Raw genomic sequence first — 18,753 nt, 5'->3', positions numbered from 1 at the left:
AGCATGGTTATGGCTGGGGAGGGCAGAATATAAATTTATTTTTATTATTCTTATTATTATCTGTAAAGCATCCCCACCTTGCACCGACGTGCCTCCAGGCAGGCATGGCCAAACTTGGCCCTCCAGCTGTTTTGGGACTACAATTCCCGTCATCTCTGACCACTGGTCCTGTGAGCTAGGGATGGGGGGAGATGGAGTCCCAAAACAGCTGGAGGGGCCAAGTTGGGTCATGCTGAAATCTGCAGTGAGAGAGAACTGCAGCGGTGTCCTCCTTCTACTGTCCTAGACTACAATTTCCATCATCCCTGACCACTGGTCCTGTTAGCTAGGGATGATGGGCATTGTAATTCCAAAACAGCTGGAGGGGCAAGTTGGGCCATGCCTGAGCTAGATGCTCCTTTGTCAAAAGAAGTTCAGCAAATGTTCATCCTGATGCAATGCCTCATTTCTTGGGATACCAGCTGAACTAGAGCAGGCATGACCCAACTTGGCCCTCCAGCTGTTTGGGAAATACAGTTCCCATAATCCCTGACCCACTGGTCCTGTGAGCTAGGGATGATGGGTGCTGTAGTCCCAAAATAGCTGGAAGGCCGAATTTAAATGTTCTGGATTAGATGGTAGAGCAGGCATGTCAACTGTGTCATGGAAATCTGGTTTATTCCAACAAGGAGTTAATAGTAGCTTTAAAGCAGGCTTCCTCAACCTTGGCCCTCCAGATGTTTTTGGCCTACAACTCCGTTGATCCCTATCTAGTAGGACCAGTGGTCAGGGATTATGAGAATTGTAGTCTCAGGGGTTAAAAAAAAATCCCAATTTTTTTTGTTTCTGTTGTACTGTTCTAGCAATTACTAGAACAGGCATCGGAAAAATCGGCCCTCCAGATGTTTTGGGACTACAGCTTCCACCATCCCTGACCACTGGTCCTGCTAGCTAGGGATCATGGGAGTTGTAGGCCAAAAACATTGTGAGGGCTGAGGGTAAGGAAACCTGTACCAGAACAAACTTAGTTGGTCTATGCAGGGGTAGCCAGGGATCTAGGTCAGTTGTTGAGCTTTTTTTTTAGGGAGGTGGCCCTTGGATCATCATTTGATTTGCTCAACCTCAACAGATTGGTGTCTGGAATAGACAACTATGGACAGGTAATGGATTTAATTTAATTTCCTCACTGCCTTGCCTGAAAAACCTTAGCATTTAATCTTTAGGATGTGAATATTTGCTGGCGCGTTTAAAATAAAGCAAACGGGCCACTTGGGGAACTCACTGCTACTTGCTCCTGCAACTACCAGAGCCTGAGAAAATTGCCTATTTAGTACCTTGTAAATTTTCAGAGTAGTTTTTACAGTTACATCAAAAATGACCGATTTGGTTCTACTATCAGAAAGACATAGACCGTTCATTATGGAATTATCGTTTCTATTTGGACAACTTTTCTGCTGTACAGTGGAACCCTGGGTTGCGAACGTGATCTGTGTGGGAAGCACATTTGCAACCCCCAGTGCCGCATCTGTGCACGCGCAGGTCATGATTCGGCGCTTATGCGCAAAGTGCAATTTGGTGTTTCGGCGCAGTGCGCAACCCGAAAACGCATAACCTGAAGCGTCTGTAACCCGAGGTACCTCTGTATTCGATTGGAAGAAGAAAAATAATCATTTCCTTCATGGCAATTTAAACAATTTATTTAACTACAGAAATAACATTATAGCATATGTATCCATGTTTGTTTACTGATGTGGTTAAACTTTTTATTTTTTAAAAAAAACCCTTAGACTGAGTTTTAGCACACATGAATAAATTTAAACAAATCCTTATTTCCTGAAGAATAGCCTTTAGATTAGAATGTCACTTAAATAGAAAACTATCTTTAGGAAGATTTTTTCCTCCAAAAGCATTTTTTTTAAAAAAATCCAATTTAGATAAAAAAAATCCATTAAAAATCATTGATTTTTATCCACCCTGGTTGTGCAGCTTAAGTCAATCACTTGGAGAACTGAGAAACCCTGCTGCTATATATGATAGTGAGCGAGAAGAAATCAGAGGGTTACTGTAGGTGAAATAACTTCAGATAACATTGTAACATAAGAGGGTACAATTTTAACTATTCTCACGAATGCGTGAGTTATTTCAGGCTCAAAGAGACCTTAAACCTGTACAAAAAAGCAATTCTTATTTTTTTGTAAAAAATTTCATTTAATAGCAATTTATTTTATAACCACTAGCCCATTCTACAAAAAAAGGATGATACATGTGTTAGTTGTGGTTTGTGCCCTATGGCTTATCGAACCCACCGGGAATAAAATGAGATAAATTCACATTGAATGGTTGGTGACCCTTTTCTCTGGCGCTTCTCGCCATTTTTATACCTTATTTGGAAAGAGACCACAACTAGCTTTATCTTAATCCCAAAATAAGCCCAGTTGGTTGAACAACAACAGCAATTTATTATTTATACCCCGCCCATCTGGCTGAGTTTCCCCAGCCACTCAAAATATTAAAGAACAATAGTCCAATATTAAAATACAATAAGCAAAACAGGAGGTTTTTTTCTAATTGCATGAGCCTAAGTTGCGTGAAAATTCTCCTTGGATCCTGGCTGTTTTCACACACTAACACCCCAGCCTGTATAATTCTCTCTGTTATATTTCATCTGAACAACTGGAATAAATTTCAGGAGCGGAGCCCAAAGGTCCTATTGAAAAATGCAACTTTTGAGCCATCTAGCCCCCAAATGGCAACTAGATTTGGCAACTGTAACCTTAATAATAATAATAATAATAATAATAATAATAATTTTTATTTCTATCCCACCCACCCCAGCCATAACCGGGCTCAGGGTGGCTAACATCAAAATACAAATACATTATAACAGGCATAGGCAACCTCGGCCCTCCAGATGTTTTGGGCCTACAACTACCATGATCCCTAGCTAGCAGGACCAGTAGTCAGGGATGATGGGAATTGTACTCTCAAAACATCTGGAGAGCCAAGGTTGCCTATGCCTGCATTAAAACATAAAATTCAGCAATCGACTGAAATACAGTTTAAAATTGGATTAAAATCAAATAAGATCAGAAGGCAACCAGCAAATTATCACTACAGGGGTTGGGAACTGTAGTTACTCACCAGGTTCACCTATTTATATGAGCTGACGAGAGTAGTTTTAAGGAGGTATTTAGAGCTTAACTTATATATCTGAGTTTCTAAGTGAAAATTTGTGTTTTGTTGGGTGGGGGGTGGATCCTTAAGTTGGAAATGCTTCTGGCTGGTGGTTTTGCTCAAAACCTACCTGTCTTAGGAGCTCCAGGCCGTCTTTCATACTCAACTCAAATATATTGAGCAAAAGAGTAATTCTATATATTTTAAAATATTTTTTATTTTTATTGAGTTTATTTACAACATCTGAAGGCAGTCCTGTTTAGGGAAGTTATGAATGTGTGACATTTTAATGTATTTTTAATCTTTGTTGGAAGCCGCATAGATAGAAACCCAGTGAGATGGGCGGAGTACAAATAAATTATTATTAATATTAATACAGTGGTACCTCGGGTTAAAGGGATGTGGGTGGCATTGTGGGTTAAACCACAGAGCCTAGGACTTGCCGATCAGAAGATCGGCAGTTCGAATCCTCGCGACGGGGTGAGCTCCCGTTGCTTGGTCCCAGCTCCTGCCAATCTAGCAGTTCGAAAGCACGTCAAAGTGCAAGTAGATAAATAGGTACCGCTCCGGCAGGAAGGTAAACGGCGTTTTCATGCGCTGCTCTGATTCGCCAGAAGTGGCTTAGTCATGCTGACCACATGACCTGGAAGCTATCTGCGGACAAACGCCGGCTCCCTCGGCCCATAGAGCGAGATGAGTGCCGCAACCCCAGAGTCAGTCACGACTGGACCTAATGGTCAGGGGTACCTTTTCCTTTACCTTTTACCTCGGGTTAAGTACTTAATTCATTCTGGAGGTCCGTTCTTAACCTGAAACTGTTCTTAACCTGAAGCACCACGTTAGCTAATGGGGCCTCCCGCTGCTGCTGCGCTGCCAGAGCACAATTTCTGTTCTCATCCTGAAGCAAAGTTCTTAATCTGAAGCACTATTTCTGGGTTAGCAGAGTGTGTAACCTGAAGCGTATGTAACCCGAGGTACCACTGTACAGTGGTGCCTCGCAAGAACAAATTAATCCGTTCCGTGAGGCTCTTCGTATAGCGGTTTTTTCGTCTTGCGAAGCAAGCCCATTGACAGCTTAGCGGATTAGCGCTACAGCTGTCAAGCGGCTTCCAGCGATCAGCTGTTAAGCGGCTTATCAGCGGAACAGCTGATAAGCGGCTTAGCGGCTTAAGAAAAGGGCGAAAAAAGCGAAAAAAACCCGCAGGGGGATGCAAGATTTTTTTCGTCTTGCGAAGCAACCCCATAGGGGAATTCGTTTTATGAAGCGCCTCCAAAACGGAAAACCCTTTCGTCTAGCGGGTTTTTCGTCTTGCGAGGCGTTCGTCTTGCGGGGCACCACTGTATTATTAACATAAACACATAACAAAAAAAGCAACAAAAACAAACAAAAACCCCCTCAAAAAAAGAGAATAAAATGAAAGGGGAAAAAAGAACGAACAAAAGAATACTGATAGACACCCACCCACACCATATTTCCATTCTTCTTTCCTACTGTTTGACTTCCTTCATGCTTTGCACGGTTTTCTTTTTCACTTCTAGTAAATTCTCTTTCATACTTTGTTATAACCCCCTTTTTAACCATTTATAACCTATGTAGCACAAATCATCCTGCGGAGGTTAATTGAAACAAGTCCAAGTACAGTGGTACCTCGGGTTACAGATGATTCAGGTTATAGACTCTGCTATAGAATGGACCTCCAGAACGAATTAAGTTCTTAACCCGAGGTACCACTGTATTGATTTGGGGACACTGCTTTTTGCCAAAATATGTAAAATGTATGTAAAATTAGATCTGTGTTGGAGGTGTAACAAAGTGGAGGGGACACTCATACTTATGTGGTGGTTTTGCCAAAAAATCAAAAGTATGAAGAACTAAAGAAAACATTTACAATTTTTTTCACAAAGAAAACAGAAGCCTTTCTCTCAGGGATAATGGACACAGATATAGCCAAAGGAAACAAGAAAATCTTCCTTTATGCTGCAGGGACTGCGAGAACACTCATTTCCAAAAATTGGGAAAAAAGAAATTAACCCCCCCCCCCGCAAAAAAATAATAAATAAATTATTTGATTATATTGAACTGGCCAGACTTAACAGAGACAATTGGGGGTCAATCCAAGCAAAAAATGTCAAAGAATGGGGAAAATGTAAAGTAATTATATATGTCTTGGAGACATTTTATTAAAAGTAGGGCTGTCACAAAGTGTGGAATAATGTTATTTTGCAGGCTGGATGGAAGGAGAACCATGCCACTTTTATGAATGAACTGAAAAATCTGCAAGCGTCAGGACTGACCACCCTTGGACAGGCCCTTCGATCCTCGTTTGATTTGCTCAACCTCAACAGATTGGTGTCTGGAATAGACAACTATGGACAGGTAATGGATTTAATTTAATTTAATTTCCTCACTGCCTTGCCTGAAAAACCTTAGCATCTAATCTTTAGGATGTGAATATTTGCTGGCGCGTTTAAAATAAAGCAAACGGGCCACTTGGGGAACTCACTACTACTTGCTCCTGCAACTACCAGAGCCTGAGAAAATTGCCTATTTAGTATTGTGCACTTGTATTGTGCACCGAGATATTTTCTGCCAGGGGTCAGAGCAGACCCTGGTGCTTTTCTTTATATCTATACAGTATATCACTTGTATGGTGATGGCTGTGATCCTCTAATGTAGGGGTGGCCAACTCCCAAGAGACTCCGATCTACCTATGGAGTTAAAAACGGTGATATACCCCCTATTTTGGGGTTCAACTACCAGAGCCTGAGAAAATTGCCTATTTAGTACCTTGTATGGTGAGCCGAAATACTTTCTGCCAGGGGCCAGAGCAGATCTATGTATATATATAGATCTCATTTGTATGTTGATGGCTGTGATCCTCTAATGCAGGGGTGGCCAACTCCCAAGGGATCTACTCAGAGTTAAAAACTTGTGGTGATCTAACCACTTTTCTGTTTCAGTGTATCTGAAGAAGTGTGCATGCACACAAAAGCTCATACCAATCACAAACTTAGCTGGTCTCGTTAAGGTGCTACTGGAAGGATTTTTTTAATTTCATTTTGACTATGGCAGACCAACACGGCTACCCTTTTGGGGGGTTCTGATGTCAAGGTTTTTTTAGGAACAGGAAGGCCCATTTTTTAGGGCTTCAGGGTGAAAGTGTTTAGCTTTTTGGGGGGGAAGGAAAGCCCTGTTTTTGGGAAGGAGGAAAGCCCATTTTTGGCGGGCTTCAGGTCAAAGCTGTTGAGCTTTTTTAAAGGAAGGTCTGTTTTGGGGGGCTTTTTTAGGGAGGAAATCCCCGTTGTAAAAAATGTTTTTTGGGAGGTTAAAGGCAGAAAAAAGGGTTAGATCACTCACAAAAAGGGCATGACAGGAGTCAGTTTTAGCGACGCTAAGGAAAGGGAGCCAGAGATTGACCACGATCTACCAAAACGTCGCTAGGATCTACCAGTAGATCGCGATCGACCTTGTTGAACCTCCCTGTCTTTAATGGATCCTTTGTGTTTCAAACGTTAATACAGATATATTTTCCCTCCTCTCTGTAGGGAAGGAACCCATTCTTTTTAGAGCCCTCGATTTTAATTACCATCACGGATGGAAACAAGTTGACAAATATGGCAGGTGTGCAGGAGGAGGTAAGCTTTCAACTGGAATATGGCTGCACTGAATGTATTCTCCTGCCAGGAGTTTAAAAAGCACTCCTGTCTGATATTCCCTGCAGTTTTAGAGCTGCTTGATAACCATTGCATGTGGAATTATTAGTTATGTTTCTATCCCATTCTTCCTGTCTTGCTCAGAGGGATATCAGGCTGGAAGAAGATGCAAACATGGGAAACTCTTTTTAATAATAATAATAATAATAATAATAATAATAATAATAATAATAATATTTTTTTTTATATCCCACCCTCCCTGGCCGAAACCGGGCTCAGGGTGGCTATTATTATTATTTATTTTTAAAAGACATCTGAAGGCATCCCTGTTTAGGGAAGTTTTTAATATTTAATGCTGTATTGTTTTTAGTACTCGAATGGGAGCCACCTGGAGTGGCTGGGGAAACTCAGCCAGATGGGCAGGGTATAAATAATTTATTATTATTACTATGACATCAAATATATAACATTGGTATAAAATCAAACAATAATTCAATTACCTCCTCAAAACAAGTCAGGAACAAATTATAATCGTAATTAGATGGCTTTCTGCAGGATTAGGGTTGGGAACAGAAAATGCTCATACAGAGTCAGGTTGCTGGTCCTTCTAGCTCAGGATTCCCTGCACTGACTAGCCGTGGCTGTTCAGGGTTTCAATCAGGGGGCTTGCCCAGCCTTGCCTGAAGATGTTGTCCTTGTTGAGTTGATTAGTTGTGCCCGACTCTTCATGACCCCATGGACGAGAGCACGCCAAGCACTTCATGTCTTTTCGTTTTTCTTCTAGTAAGCATGAAAAAGCCAGTTCTCTTCCTGGTAGCAATGCCGTACTTTTCCAGAATTAAAAATCAGAGTCAAGACACTTTGCTTTCCCACCTGCAATAGGGCAAGTGCTTCTCCTCCGGCGATCCCTTGTAGCCGAGTAAGATTTTCTTCCATAAATATGGATTTTAACAGTGAGTCTGTAAGTGACTGTGGAGGCCAATTCTGGATTCACACATCCTTCCACAGTGGGGACATTGGTTTCTGGGCGGGAGTTGATCCCAGCGAGGCTTCCTTCCTCTTCGCCCGTTTCTCCCTTGCGTCCCGAGTTTGAGTGTCTTCAAAGCCCACGACACCTTTGGTCAAGGCTGTTCTCCCATTGGAGCGCTCGCAGGCCAGTGCTTCCCAGTTGCCGATGTTCATACTACATTTTTTAAAGATTTGCTTTGAGATCTTTCAACCTCTTTTGGAGACCACAAAACAGACCTCAGCGTAACACTCAAAGTGGAAGTGTGGCACTCAAATCAGAAGCAGAACCAGGGCCGTCTTGAGCACATGCGCCGCCAGGGTGCAAAGATCCGCCCAGCAACCCCAAATTTTGTTGTGTTGTTGTTGTTTAGAAGGCGATTGGGGTGGATCCGGCCCCTGGGCCTTAGTTTGCCTATCCATGGACTAGATCCGGTGTAGGTAACCTAAGGCCTGGGGGCTGGATGTGGCCCAATCGCCTTCTCAGTCCGGCCCACGGACGGTCTGGGAATCAGCGTGTTTTGACATGAGTAGAATGTGTCTTTTTATTTAAAATGCATCTCTGGGTTATTTGTGGAGCATAGGAATTCATTTTCCCCCCTTCAAAATATAGTCTAGCCCACCACGTGGTCTGAGGGACGGTGGACTGGCCAATGGCTGGAAAAGGTTGCTGACCCCTGAATTAGATGTTCCCTGCGGTCCCTTCCAGCTCTGTGATTTGTGATTCTGTGGTTCCTTTTCAGAAGGAATCAAATGAGCTTACTGTTCTAGCGAAGTCTCTAGGTATCTTGCCTTCCTTTTTAGCTTCATCTTCCTCTGAATTCTCCCCTTCCTGGAAGCGAGTTAACCAAAGAACCGTTTCGCTGGGATCAGAGGCTGTTTGCCCTCGTGCTGCGCTTACCTGGAGCCTCTTCAGTGGAGCCCGAACAGCTAGGAAGTGTCCCGACAGATGAGTCTGCCATTACACAGATGTGTGAAGTCACAGGAGGTAGCCTTTTTGCGCCTTTTTCTTGGTTTGCCAACCTCAATCCATCTACTTTGAAATCATGAAGAGCATTAGTACATTGACACATAACATCTGGCTAAGCTTCTCATTCGTGTCTATATGTGCCTAGATGCCTGTGTCAAACCAAAACCACCAGAAGGCCTGTATTACACAAATCCAGTTGAAAAAAACACACACGTAATAGGCCATATTGTAACAATTGCAAAGTTCTTTACTAGAAACTACTTACTTCATGACATAATACATTAAAAGGTAGCTTTTCAGTTGATCACCAGGTCCAGTATGTACAAAATACAAATCCTGTTTTGTCAGTGCCATAGTACGTTCTGATCTAATTTCTCTATTTTCTCTTGTATTTTCCTGTCTGATGTATTCCTTAGACGAGTGATATGAAATACTCTTCTAAGTGTCTAATGAAGATGATAGGGTTGGCAGGCATACTGGACTTAGTGATCAACTGAAAAGCTACTTTAAGTAGTTTAGGTTTTCTGGTTGTTTTGGTTTTGCATTTTGTTGTGGCTGTTTATACTAAAAGAAAATATGGGTACACTGATGTAGAAAAAGACAAGTTATTAAACATGTTTACCTTCTTTCAGAGTGAAGGTGACCAGGTACTTAATGGTGACATGAACTTTGAGTCTTGTATCTAAGCAAAAAGGACGTTGAGAGAGGCATGGAGCCTCACTTGCTGAGTATGTTAAGAATAATTTGATTCCTAGAGGGTTACGCATCCCAAAGGCACCTACTCAATTCAAAGAGGATAACAGATTTGCGGAAAAATGGGTGTGAACAAATTCTCAACAAATGTTCCAGTGATTTAATGTTGTTAATAATAGAACAATTCATAGCCAGTTTAGACCAGATTAATAAGGATATAGAGGAGGCGAAAGAATGTCGTGAAGCCAAGCTAAACAAACTTGATTATGACAAACTCATACAAACAACAGAAGCATACATGAAGAACTTTTCTAATGAACTCACTAATTTGAAAAGGAAGAAATTAAGTAGAGATCATAATGACTATTCAACAGGTGGAGTTTATTTATGGCTTACCCCCACTGGACTGGTTGAAAAAAGTCCAAGAGACCTACTAATCAACAAACCTTGACCACTCCTGCAGATTATGATACACTGGTACCTCGGGTTAAGAACTTAATTCGTTCTGGAGGTCCGTTCTTAACCTGAAACTGTTCTTAACCTGAAGCACCACTTTAGCTAATGGGGCCTCCTGCTGCCGCTGCGCCGCCAGAGCACGATTTCTGTTCTCATCCTGAAGCAAAGTTCTTAACCCGAGGTACTATTTCTGGGTTAGCGGAGTCTGTAACCTGAAGCGTATGTAACCTGAGGTACCACTGTACTTCTAGTTTTTCTAGCTAGAGTGGAACAGATGAAGATAGGGAACCTAGAATCAGATCATTGTCTGCCTGTGCCAGCATCTCCCAGTGCCAGGTTCTTTTTGTCTGTCAACCCTATCATTAGACACTTAGAAGATTATTTCATATCACTCGTCTGAGGAATACATTAGACAGAAAAATACATTTTACATTTATGTGTATTATGTGGCCTGCAACTCCCATGATCTCTAGCTAACAGGACCCCAGTGGTCAGGGATGATGGGAATTGTAGTCCAAAACATCTGGCGGGTCAAAGGTTGGGGATGCCTGATCTGAGGTATGATAAGACCGAAACCCGTGTACGATCGTATTCTGTTCAGTGGCGCTTCTTTACAAAGGGGATGAACAAGATTCAACAGCTTGTGTGCAAGGTTAAATATCCTCCGCTTTAATCAGGCCAGGCATTGGTGCCATAGGGAAGACAATGGCAGGGGGCGCTTGTACCTCCCATACAACAATACTGATGTCTTCTTTTTCCCCATAAGCTGGCATGATGGAAAGTCTACTTCATGGGTAGGCAAACTAAGGCCCAACCACCTTCTCAATCTGGCCTGCGGACAGTTTGGGAATCAGTGTGTTTTGACACTAGTAGAATGTGTCCTTTTATTTAAAATGCATCTCAGAGATTTGTGGGGCATAGGAATTCGTTCACTTTTTTTTTTTAAATATAGTCCAGCCCCTCACAAGGTCTGAGGGACAGTGGACTGGCCCCATGCTGAAAAAGTTTGCTGACCCCTGGTCTGTTTCAATAGTAGCCTTTTGCCATATTCACAAGTCATGTTGCCTTCAGAATCTCCTTATCTCTTCGCTTTCCATTATAGGACGTTCCTATTGTGTTCGGACTCAGAGGATGCTGAACCAGTGTTTAGAATCTCTTGCTCAGAAAGTTCAGAGTGGTGTTGTCATAAACTTTGAGAAATCGGGACCCGATCCACCCTACATTGGGGAAGGTATGGTAAACGCTTTATGACCATTGCAAACTCTTAAGGTTTGCAAATGTGTAAACGTCTTTGGTAAAAAAAAGGACGATATTGCAAAACCAGAGTAGATTCTGTACACAATATTGTATTATAACTTTGCTTCTGACATTTCTGTTGAACAATTATCTTCAGTTCTTTGAATGCTTAAACTGGTTCATTTCTTGCTCCGGAAATGATTCTCCTGCTGCATGTTTTCATTCTTGGATGCAAAACTAATCTTTATCTTAAACACAAAACCACCACGCAGACTTTTTAATCTCCCCTCCCCCAAATTATCTTAGGCACAAAACCAGTCAATAGACCTACTTTTCCCAAAACAGTCTTAGATGTGCAACCACTACACAGACTTCTTTGTTTTTCCAACTCAAAATATCAGTTTTACAGCTAATCTGTTCGCGTGTCGCTTTGAGAAAACACATCTAAGTAGTGATTGGAAAAGTAATGCTCGAGACCTAATGTGCTGTCCTAACTTATTATTGTTCTCCTTTTGGATTTTAGATGGACTTGTTGATGTCACCAGACCTATCAATTCTTTTGGTTCTCAGCCATGGCACAGCTGTCATAAGCTCATCTATGTGAGGCCTAATCCTAAAACGGGCGTTCCTGTTGGGCATTGGCCAATTCCAGAATCCTTTTGGCCCGATCAAAATTCACCAACACTGGTATGTCGCAGGGCTTTCAAGCTTCTTTGCAGATACGGTCAACGCAAATGTCTTTTGGTGACCATTGGTAATGTGGTGGAAAGTAGCTGGACAGCTTAGTCGATAGAGCATGAGACTCATAATCTCAGGATCATGGATTTGAGCCCCACCTTTGGCAAAAAAGGTTCCTGCATTGCAGGGGGTTGCAGGGAAAGCAAATGATCCTTGCTTTCCCTTCCAGCTCTGATTCTCTGTTTTCAGATCGCATCCAATCTCAAGTAACACTGGGTAGCCCTAATACATGGGTCAGCAAACGAAGGCCCACGGATTGTGTAATGGTTCTAGGGGTTGCTCGTGCGTAAGCCGGTGCCAACACCTGGCTGGGTTGCCTGAGTGAACCTTTTCTGTCCGGACAGCCACTCACCCGTGGCTGTCTCAATCGCTGGCAGAATCCGTCAGTGGGCGTTTCTTAAACTTCTTCCAGCAAAGAAGCTCTTTGACGCCTAGTCTCCTCCTACTCTCCCTGCGCGGAAGCCTTCTGCGCAAGGAGGGCGTAGGCAGCGGAGGACCCTTACTCTCCCCGCTGGTCCCCGGCAAGGAGTCATGGGACCGCCTTGCCGCTTCCCCCATCTGCTCCCCTTCTCCACTGGTGCTACGCTGATTCTCTTCCCCAGAAGCTGGGCTGCCTCTCCCCATCCCGGGACGCTCTCTGGAATCCCTTTGGAGCTTGCTCTCTCGCTCCGGCCCTGATGGCAGTTCCCTGACAGGTTGGATCAGGCCCAATTGCCCACGGACAGTCCTGGAATCGCCGCTTGGATCGGCGTGATTGTTCGGGTTGCACCATTTTTTTGCATTTTTTTTAGGCGCCTTCCCCCACACTGCCTCCTCCCTCCCAGCTTCTCCCCATCCTGCGAAGGAAGGGAGCTGGGCTTTGATTGGTGCCAGCCAATCCAAAGCCTCGTCGCCCACGCGCCAAGGTGTGGCCCAGGCTCACCATCTGCCCTCTGGCCTCTCCACCCATGGCCATGCTGTGGGCATTGTGACGGCCGCGTCGTGGGGCTTTGGCTGGAGCTGGGTGCGTCTGTGGGCCTTGTGCCTGGCGCCCTGGAAAGCTCGCCCAGAAAGCAGAGGCGGCGGCGGCGGCTCCCAACCGCAGGCAGAGCGGTGGAGGAGGTAGGAAAGCAGGGGGAGGGAGGGGCTGGGGGAGAGAGAGAAGCCCCCTTCTGCTGCACGTGCGCAGTCCGGCCCTCCACAAGGTAATAATAATAATAATAATAATAATAATAATAATAATAATAATATCTTTATTGTCATTGCCCCCTCTCAGGGACAACGAAATTACTGGTCTGAGGGGCAATGAACCGTTCTCCTAAAAATGTTTGCTGACCCCTACCCTAATATCCCCCCTTGTAACCTCTTAATTCTCCCACTGTGGGGATCATGTAGGCCAGAGGTCAGCAAACTTTTTCAGCAGGGGGCTGGTCCACTGTCCCTCAGACCTTGTGGGGGGCCAGACTATACTTTGAAAAAAATATATGAACGAATTCCTATGGCCTATAAATCACCCAGAGATGCATTTTAAATAAAAGCACGCATTCTACTCATGTAAAAACACGCTGATTCCCGGACCATCTGCGGGCCGGATTGAGAAGGCGATTGGGCCAGATCCGGCCCAATCGCATTCTTAATCCGGCCCCTGGGTGGTCTGGGAATCAGTGTGTTTTGACACAAGTAGAATGTGCCCTTTTATTTAAAATGCATCTCTGGGTAATTTATAGGTCATAGGAATTCGTTCATCCCCCCCTTCCCCCCCAAAATCTAGTCCAGCCCCCCACAAGGTCTGAGGGACAGTGGATCGACCCCTTGCTGAAAAAGTTCGACGACCCCTGTTACAGACCAACCTTCTGGAACATTGTGACTAATGTATTCTACATTTTGAACACTTGGTGCTGGATAGCTATTGAGCTAGCCATTCTTTGCGATGTTTTGTGGAGGATTATGAAAAAAGGAATAAATTAACGTTCTTGCCTAGCTGGCCAATTGGCTCTTGGGATGACGCCCTGTAAGCTCGGTAGTGGCACTGCCCTGTGGAACGCCCTCCCACCAGATGTCAAAGAGAAAAACAACTACCAGACTTTTAGAAGACATCTGAAGGAAGCCCTATTTAGGGGAGCTTTTAATGTTTGACGGATTATTGTATTTTAACGTTCTGTTGGAGACCGCCCAGAGTGGCTGGGGAAACACAGCCAGATGGGTAGGGTATAAATAATGAATTATTATTATTGTTGTTGTTATTTCCCTTTTCCTCCAAATGGTTCTTATTTCCTTTCTTCCTCCCCCCCCCCACTTCCTAGCCTCCCCGCACAGCCCACCCAGTGGTGAGGTTCTCCTGCATGGATTGCGAGCCCATGGTGATCGACAAGCTTCCCTTTGACAAGTACGAGCTCGAACCATCACCTCTAACTCAGTACATCTTGGAGCGGAAGTCGCCTATTGTGTGCTGGCAGGTATTTGCGATATACCCATTGCAGGGTTCCCAAGCCAGTCCGGGATAAACTTTGCAGGTGAAAGTAGAGAGAATGCCCTGTATTAGTGTCTCTCTCTCTCCCCCCCCCCCCCAATTAGCAGCCAGGTCGTCGCATGTTGAAGACCCTAGCTTGGGACCTCAGCATTTGCAATCCAGCTTAGCAGAGCTGGAGAAGAACTTTCTCTTCCTGAGGATTGTTCCCAGTTGAAACATTGGTTTTCGATATCTGCCCATGCGCCATCACAGAATTTGCAGAATTGCTAATCCCTTACAGCCCTTTAGTGCCGCTACGTGCCACGCTTTTTGGATAAAAGTTCAGAGAAGTTGCAACTTTTTTTAAAAAAAAAAAAGGTAAAGGGACCCGGGATGGTTAAGTCCAGTTGCTGGGTTGCGGCTCTCATCTCACTTTACTGGCCAAGGGAGCCAGTGTTGTCCGCAGACAGTTTTTCCGGGTCATGTGGCCAGCATGACTAAGCCGCTTATGGCGAAACCAGAGCAGCGCACGGAAACGCCGTTTCCCTTCCTGCCGGAGCGGTACCTATTTATCTACTTGCACTTTGATGTGCTTTTGAACTGCTAGGTTGGCAGGAGCAGGGACAGAGCAACGGGAGCTCACACTGTCACGGAGATTCGAAGTGCCGACCTTCCGATCGGAAAGGCCTAGGCTCAGTTGTTTAGACCACAGCGCCATCCGTGTCCCTTTCTGCAATGTTTTGAGAAGCTCATATTTATAATAACAGTACAAGAATTATCAAAATGGATCGCATTTTATTCAAGCCTAGCCTTATTTTCATTTAAGGAGCCCAAGCAAAAGCATTTCTCCCAGGCCATTGGCTAACAAAACCATCTACCGTGCCATGTACCTGTGCAGAAACAGGCAACTCCGGTTGCGGAAACCTTGGGATCTGGCAACCGGAGGTACAGTGGCACCTCGGGTTAAGTACTTAATTCATTGCGGAGTTCCGTTCTTAACCTGAAACTGTTCTTAACCTGAAGCACCACTTTAGCTAATGGGGCCTCCCGCTGCTGCTGCGCTGCCGGAGCACAATTTCTGTTCTCATCTTGAAGCAAAGTTCTTAACCTGAAGCACTATTTCTGGGTTAGCAGAGTCTGTAACCTGAAGAATATGTAACCTGAGGTACCACTGTGCCACTATATCTTGGTTTGATAAGGGGGAGGGGGAAAAGGAATCTTTGCATTGCAGAAGCAATGCCTCCCCCATAAACCAGGTATGTCCAAAGTGCGTTCCAGGGGCCTCATCTGGAAGTCAGGGAAGTCAAAGCTCAATTTGCGCCAAGATCTATGTGATGAAGAAATTTCATTTGGTTCTTCTAAAGCAGGCATGTCCAAGGTCCGTTTTGGGGTAAATCCTAAAAAAAGCTCAACAGCTTCAATCCCAAAAGAATCTCAACAACTTTGGTCGGCCCTCACGCATTTTCACTTCATCAAATCTGGCCCTCTTTGGAAAAAGTTTGAGCACCCCAATCTCTGGTCTAAACTGTGAGTGTGGGGAGTTATTGTTTTGGTTTGCTACTATACTATTCATTTAAGGACTCTGCAGCCCTTGAACAATTATTTACCCAATCATCTGCAGCTGACTTGAGCGGGACGTTGATCAGATCCAGAGCATTTTCCTAATTGCTTAAACAATTGTCAATCAAGTGGGCAACACTATCTCTATTATTCTTAGTCCCGTGAACCAATTTTAAGTGGATTAGTTGAGTGATCTGTTTGAGTAGCCAAAAAAGCTCCACTTACCCTGTGGAGGAATGGAGATTTTGTTTTAAAAGATAAGTCTGCTGGGTGTTGACAGTGTGAGACCGCCTTTTGAGCAAGGGCTGGTGATGAGTTTTCTTGCATTTGGGTTCTAAGAACATGGTTGGGTTTCCTTTTTCCTCTCCCCCCCCCCCCATGTACACTAATCCGTTACAAATGAAAAATACAAAACAATAACCACACATAGAAAACAAATAATACACCCATGTGACTTTTCTCCTCCAATACCCGTCATCTCTTAACCTTTAAGTCAGGCATCCCCAACCTTTGGCCCTCCAGGTGTTTTGGACTACAATTCCCATCATCCCTGACCACTGGGGTCCTGTTAGCTAGGGATCATGGGAGTTGTAGGCCAAAACATCTGGAGGGCTGCAAGTTGGGGATTCCTTCTTTAAGTTCTTAATTAACATTGCATCTTTGGTATCTCACCCCCAATACTCCCAATATATAACTTTTTTCTAGTTTCACTTTGCAAACTTAATCTATACATATCAACATATTACCCTTAGAACAGTGTTTTTTCATGTAAATGCAAAACTTTGCTATTCTGTCCTTAATTTCTGGCATGTCTGATACCTTATGGCTGCTGTTAAATTTACTAATTCTGTAAATTCATTTAATTTACATCTCCAATCTTCCTTTGTGGGGATATTTCCGTTCCAATTCTTTGCAAGTAATCTTGCTGCGGCTGTGGTTGGGCTTCAAACCCACAATGGCCTTCCTAGAAGTGTAGCTCTGCAGAGCTGGTTCTAGCCATGTATGTTTCTTCGGTCTGTGATTTGGTGGTGCTGTTTTATTTCACCCCACATTTGAACTTGGAAAGATCTCCAGAGCCCCATAAGATCTAAAAAAAAAAAATCCAAATGCAATGAAATTGGGGCTGCTTCTACAGCGTCCAACACCTGGGGTTGTTCTCGAATATAGTGTGTCTTCTCCTCTTCCTCCCAAACTCACCAGTTCTTAGCATGAACCTGTGGCTGTTTGGTTTGACCTCCCAAGGGCTGGCAGTGGAGTGGTCTGTTATTATTAATAATTATTAATTTATTATTTATTCCCCAGCCACTCTGGGTGGCTTCCAACAGAACACTAAAAACAGAATAAAACTTCAAACATTCAAAACTTCTCTAAACAGGGCTGCCTTCAGATGTCTTCTAAAAGTCCGATAGTTGTTTATTTCTTTGACATCTGATGGGAGGGTGTTCCACAGGGTGGGCGCCACCACTGAGAAGGCCTTTGGCCTGGATCCCTGTAACCTTCTCGCAGGGAGGCAACTGCCAGAAGGCCCTTGGGAAAGGAACCCCGGCATCTGGGATGGAGACACTTCTTCAGGTCTACTGGGCCAAGGCTGTTTAGGGCCTTTGAATTGTGCTTGGAAACGTCCCGGGAGCCAGTGCAGGTCTTTCAAGACTGGTGTTATGTGGTCTCGGCGGTTGCTCCCAGTCCCCAGTCCGGCTGCCGCATTCTGGATTAATTGCAGTTTCTAAGTCACCTTCAATGGGAGCCCCACTAGAGCCCATTGCAGTAGTCCAAGCAGGAGATAACTAGAGCATGCACCACTCTGGTGAGACAGTCTGCAGGCAGGTAGGGTCTCATCCTGCATACCAGATGGAGCTGGTAGACAGCTGTCTTGGACACAGAATTGATCTGCACCTCCATGGACAGAGGTGAGCCCAAAATGACCCCCAGGCTGCGCAGCTGGTCCTTCAGGGACACAGTTGCCCCATTCAGGACCAGGGAGTTCCCCCCCCCCAGCTGCTCACGCACAACAGTACTTCTGTATTGTCAGGATTCAGCCTCAATCTGTTAGCCGCCATCCATCCTCCAACCGCCTCCAGATACTCACACAGGGCAGTGAAGGTCCCTGTGTGAAGGTCTGATTTAAAAGAGAGGTAGAGCTGGGTGTCATCCACATATGGATGAACCCCCTAGCCCAAACCCCATGATGATCTCTGCCAGCGGCTTCATGTCAATGTTAAAAAGCCGGGGGTGGTGGAGCCCTGAGGCACCCTGTTGTCTCCCATCCAGAACAACGCACCCTTTCACTCTCCGAGGGCCGAGAGAGGGGAGGCAGGGGCTGCAGTTGTCCTGCAGGCAGTGAAGATCTGATTTTAACAATAGCCCACCATCTGGACAAGTAGGGCCAATACCACTGAAAAGTGCAGTAGTTCCTTAATAGCTGTACCCCAACATCAAGGAATAATACAGTGGACCCCAAAGGTAACGTAACTTTCCAGTTGTGAATGCAGCAAACCCGGAAGTGTAGAAGCGCCCTATCTGGAGGACCCACTGTAAAAGGGCCTATCTAAGCACTTTAAATTTTAGGTGATTAGAAGCTTTGATGCACTCTCTAGTCCAGGGGTGGTGAACCTTCAGCCTTCCAGCCGTTCAGCAACATCCGAAGGGTTCCCCTACATATTGTTCTGTGGACTGGAATTGGGTTTGTAGTGAGACTGATGTCAATTAATGTGGAGCCGCCTCAGAGCCATCATAGGCTCGCCTGCTGATTCATAAATGTGTAACAAAAACAATAGGAATATTACTGCTTGAATATATTCAGCAATTCACTTATAACAGGCACGTCCAACTGGTATATCGTGATCTACCTGTAGATCACCTA

The 18,753-nt window shown here is 44.4% G+C and overlaps 1 protein-coding gene across 4 annotated transcripts in view; it reads left to right on the top strand.

Annotated features, from left to right (window-relative positions):
* LOC309361771 (integrator complex subunit 6-like) overlaps nt 1-18,753 on the top strand; it is a 37,111-nt gene that overhangs the window by 1,735 nt on the left and 16,623 nt on the right. For all 4 annotated transcript variants that reach the window (XR_014164626.1, XR_014164627.1, XR_014164628.1 and 1 more), the window contains exons 3-8: nt 5,381-5,530; nt 6,700-6,789; nt 8,617-8,800; nt 11,034-11,162; nt 11,691-11,854; nt 14,188-14,340. Coding sequence is in view for 1 of the 4 variants with exons in the window: in XM_081896916.1 (XP_081753042.1) it covers nt 5,381-5,530; nt 6,700-6,789; nt 8,617-8,800; nt 11,034-11,162; nt 11,691-11,854; nt 14,188-14,340 (870 nt within the window). In the remaining 3 variants the exon portion in view is untranslated. The remainder of the gene's footprint in view (nt 1-5,380; nt 5,531-6,699; nt 6,790-8,616; nt 8,801-11,033; nt 11,163-11,690; nt 11,855-14,187; nt 14,341-18,753) is intronic.

Source organism: Podarcis melisellensis (genome assembly GCF_964234715.1).
Source record: "Podarcis melisellensis genome assembly, chromosome: Z".
Taxonomy (NCBI): Eukaryota; Metazoa; Chordata; class Lepidosauria; order Squamata; family Lacertidae; genus Podarcis; species Podarcis melisellensis.
Note: the sequence above shows the minus strand (reverse complement) of the source record. Positions and strands in the feature narration are given on the sequence as shown.